General features: G+C 40.0%; 1 protein-coding gene across 1 annotated transcript; it reads right to left on the reverse strand.

The window, feature by feature from the left end:
• Positions 1-459: 459 nt before the first annotated feature.
• Positions 460-2,315, reverse strand: LOC583541 (transposase). The gene is given in 2 exon segments (NM_001114196.1): positions 460-646; positions 649-2,315. Coding segments are annotated over 2 exon segments (1,854 nt in total).
• Between the last annotated feature and the right edge of the window lie 2,753 nt (positions 2,316-5,068).

Below are 5,068 nucleotides of genomic sequence, written 5' to 3' on the forward strand. Positions count from 1 at the left end.
TTTAATAACAACAAATTTTAAAAAAAATATATATATTAAAAAAAAATAATAAAAAATGTCCTCTTTCGGCCCGATTTAAAAATGTTATCCCCCCCCCCTTGAAAAAATCCTGCGTACGCGCCTGCATGTAGGTATATGAAATTTCTAGGTAATTGGGTTAGAAATCATTTTAATCATTGCATATAATGTTGTAATAGTGAGGAGAAACGTCAGTGAACACATTTTATCGATTAAAGGAAGATTTGTTATATTGGTATTTAAAACTGTCTACTGAATTGGGTGTTTATCAACTAGAACACGGATGGCCAACCTTTTAAAGCTCGCGGGCCACAGCTAACGATTGGCATAACTTGGCGGGCCGTAGGTAGTCTCCCCCCCCCCCACACACACACACAATTTTGCAAAAAACAAAAAAACAAGCAAACAACAAAATCAGTGGAAAAAAACCAGGCTTACTTTTTAGTGTGATTTCTGGGGCTGCATTTGATTGACAAGTTTCGGCAAGTCAGGCTTCAGAACCGTCGTACTTAGCCGAAGAGATGCTTCAAGGTGTTCGTCAGTTAACCTTGATCGAAGTTTTGATTTAGTAAGTTTCATGAGAGAAAATGTTTGTTCACAGAGGTATGTGCTTCCAAACAGTGAGAAGTTCTCTTGGCGTGTCTTCGAATATCCGGGAATTGTTCTCGTGGAAGTTCACGGTAGAATGGAAGTAAATCCCTGTTCCTGACCTGGCACTGAAAGTCTGCCTTGATGAATTGATCACTCTGGAGAGACAGCAGTTCAAGTTGTACGCAATTAGGTGCAGCATCAACGTCAAATCCAAGTGGATTTGATACCAAGTCAAAGTCAGATTGATGCCTGCGGAAATCAGCGAAGCGATCAGTGAATTGCTCTATGAGTCGATCAATTGATGCAACGTAGTCCTGCACCGATCGGCGTTCATTTCCCAAAGATTTGAGTGAATGGAAATGACTGAAATCCTCTTGTGCCAACTGGCGTTTGAGTAGCTTCAACTTGTTGGTGAAAGCATTGACACTGGCAATCATATCCAAAATGTTCTTGGCCTTTCCCTGAAGTTCTAAGTTGAGACTGTTGAGGTGACAAGTAATATCAGCTAGGTACCCAACATCAGACACGAACTCAGAATTGGTCAACAGGCACTCACGGTCTTTACTAAGTAGGAATTCCACAATAGCATTCCTCAACTCAAAGACACGTTCCAGGACTCTTTCACGACTCAACCACCAAACCTCTGTGAAGTAACAACTGTCAGAATACTGGGCATCCAACTCATCAAGAACAGTCTTAAATTGTCGATGGTTAAGTGCGTGTGATCGGATGAAGTTAACGTCTTTGATAACAGCACTCATGACCTTTTCAAATCCAAGAACTTTTGGGCACAGGGCTTCTTGATGAATAATACAATGATATCGCATTATCTCATGGGGTTTAGACGTTAACAAACCATCGTTTCCAGTCTCACCATGTTCACTTGCATGCTCAATCAATTTCGCCACGGCTCCTGGTCTTGCACCAACCATGGCAGGGGCACCATCAGTAGTAACTCCACTGATTTTTCCCCATGAGTTCTGCAATCCAAGGTTCTCGACGCCCTTGATTGTTTCTGCTGCTACGTCTGATCCGGTCGTGGTGCCTGACATTGGTCGCATTTCCACCAACTCTTCATAAACCGAGAAGTCGGCATCTACTCCTCGAACAAACACCAACAGTTGAGATGTATCGGAGATGTCCGTACTTTCATCGAGTGCAAGAGAAAAATACTCAAAGTTTGCTGCTACATTTCGGAGTTGTTCCTTACTGTCATTGCCCATATCAACGATCCTACGGGTGACTGTTTGGCGGGACAAACTGACACCTTCGAACTTTTGTTTTTCCTTCGGACATAGTTCCTCAGCGCATGCCAACATGCACTCTTTCACAAATTCCCCATCTGAAAACGGCTTGCACTTTTCTGCTATTATTCGGGAGACGATGAAACTAGAGAGCACAGCTTTTTCTTTGAGAATGGTTGGTTTCACAAATGGCTCTTGCTGACGTTTCAGTCCGGTCACTAATTTGTCAAGTCTTTGTTTTCTAGCCTCGCCCTGTAAATCTCCATGATTTGCTCGATGCAGCGTGTCATAATGTCTTGCAATGTTGTTTACCTTCATTACATTCACAATCTGGTGACAAATGAGGCAAAGTGGTTTGCCTTTCTCTTCTAGGAAGAAATATTTCAGAGACCAATCTGATTTGAAGTTTCTGCCTTCGTCAGAAACTTTCCTTTTCTTCGCAGTTCTCGAAGTCGATGCCATTTTGGTGTTTATGTCAAACAAATTAATGAAGAACACAGCAGAAAGAATATCCTTACTTGATTGCACTGTACATCCAATTGAACGCGACGTAAAGGGAAGTGGACTATCAAGTTTACGATTAAGATTCATGGGAAAATTCAATGACGGGAGAAAAGGGTTGTAAGTTTCAAGACAAGTATGGCATTTCAAACATATTTCTCGAGTCACAACATTTGTATATTACAAACGTCCCTGCGTGCGGAAATAACAAACTGAAATTAAGATGGCGAGTGATGTTAATGACGTTAATGTAATGCACCTGTAATGAGAGGGAATTTGAGGAGTTTTGTATCAACCATGTATCACGAGTCAATATGTTCTGAATGATAAAAAACAAATTATGGAAATAGAGATAGCTGTGTGTTAATGTTTTACCCTATTTCATTGCTGCTATGCGGGCCGCCTTTCATTGATGAACTATTTTTATAATTACTTTTTCAATGCTCCGCGGGCCGCACTAAAGGAGCTCGCGGGCCGCGGGTTGGCTACCCGTGAACTAAAGGATATGCTATGTAGAGTATATGGTTGTGTTATTCAATTTGATATCAATACCTCACTGCAAGATTGTTATTAGTAATTATCAAATGCTATATAGTGTTTTTTCCTGTGAATTGGGAGGCCACAAAAATTGGTTGTTTAATTGTCTTTTTTTATTCAGGCGAGAAATCTGGGCAGGACACTGTTATGAGGGGTGATGCTGGACGGGAGCTACATGTAATCAAGTGGATGAGCACCGGTGATGAGACTCATCTTGTACTATTGGATGCCGATTTCCTCCCAGAGGTCATCTCCATACTGGCTCCGTTGTGTCCGACAGTGAAGCATTTCTCCATTGATTTATACATGATAGATTCACATCAATCTACCCACATGCCTAAGCCTATGCCTAAGCCTATGATATCTGTCATCACATTTTGCATTAAGTCCCTGATTTATTTTGAAACACTCCAGGAGACACTATTGGAATTAAGTAATTTGTTTCCAAATGCAAAGAGTCTAGATGTGCAAATGGAGTATCTACGTTCTCCATCCGATCAAGCACACTTTCCTGAGGTCAAATCATCATCAACCTTGAGAGAGCTTAAATTAAGATACAGGGACAGGTATTCAGATGATGTAACTACAAACAGCCTGTTTCTCCAAATTTCTATCTCCTGTCCAAATATTGTATCACTGGTGTTATCAGGCTTTGGAAGATGTCTATCGAACAAGTCAGGCAAATTCATTGAATCGTACAAATTGTCACGTCTGACAAACATCCATCTTGAACCATTTCAGACGGATGATTGCTGCAGATTTGAAACATTACTGAATGTGCTACATGTATTTCATGTGATAAGTCCAAGTTTGAAGTTTTTTGAGGCAGAAAAGGTGCGGCTAGGAGGTGCAGAACTTACCTCTGTTAAGTGGTTCCGAACATCTTCAGGTTGGGAGCTAAAACTTGAAGGTGCATCAGCAGTTATACCCATGGCTGACCTAATGCATCTTGTGTCAAATGAACTTGAAGGAGTAACTGTCGTGACATTTGACAGGTGCAAGGTTGACTTTCCTCAGAGTACCAGTCATCCACCACAGAGCACAGGGGAAGAGAGTTCGATCCGAGAACTCAAGTTCTTAAATCTGGAAAGCCCGTTGTCTCAAACTGACATCCACAAACTTTCAGAGATGTATCCTAATGTAAAGGTCACAGTTGAACATAAAGGTCAGGCATCACATGAAGACTCTAAGCAGGGTACGAGGATGCCTTTCAAGGCTGAGAGGAAGACCACCCCATCCTCCCCACCCTCCGCAACTTCTTCAATAGGTGAGTTTATTGGGATTATACATGTATGTATGTTTGTACTTACAGAGCTTAAAGGTAATACAAAGCTTTGGGAAATGTTAATAATATTTTATTTGGTGGATAGTGATTCTTTACAATTTTGATATATTTGGATGCCCCTGTGGATGTATTATAAGTACTAGAAAATTTAGCCCCTGAAACATTTCTTCTAAGTTCCAGAAAAATTTAAAATAAAAAATTACCGGTGCTCCCGGTAAATTTTGATAAATTTCAAATGGCGTCTACGGCCGTACAATGAAAATCTCAGAATATGTAGTTGTGATATATAATTTCCAAACGGGAATGGCTAATCGGTCAATTTGAGTCGAGAAACATTATTTTATAACTTAATTAATATCTTGACCTTGAGAGGGAGCTACACAACTTAAAGAGTTTATTATTTACAATTTCATAACTTTAGACTCGATTTCAACCGCGACGACGACCACTGAATATTGTAGGATCGCATATCCTTCCAATATGTATTACCTTTAATGAATAAAGGCTTGTTCACATATACCGGGGTACACTGCAGCGGTTTACCACACTTTTGTTTCTTTTATCTGCACCTTACAGTTTTATGCCTGGAACACATGATATAAATCAGTTGCACAAGCCACTGTTCCATCCACAGTCACCTTAAATAGTAGGATTATTATTATTAGGTGGTCTGTCGATGACAGATCACCTATTGATTTCGCTAGAATTTTCTTTCTTTATTCTTTATTCTTTCTTTATTTCTTTATTAGGTGGTCTGTCGATGACAGATCACCTATTGATTTCGTTAGAATTTTCTTTATTTATTTATTCTTTATTAGGTGGTCTGTCGATGACAGATCACCTATTGATTTCGCTAGAATTTTCTTTCTTTATTCTTTCTTTATTTCTTTAT

This window comes from Strongylocentrotus purpuratus, unplaced genomic scaffold (assembly GCF_000002235.5).
Source record: "Strongylocentrotus purpuratus isolate Spur 01 unplaced genomic scaffold, Spur_5.0 spur5_contig_812, whole genome shotgun sequence".
NCBI lineage: Eukaryota > Metazoa > Echinodermata > Echinoidea > Camarodonta > Strongylocentrotidae > Strongylocentrotus > Strongylocentrotus purpuratus.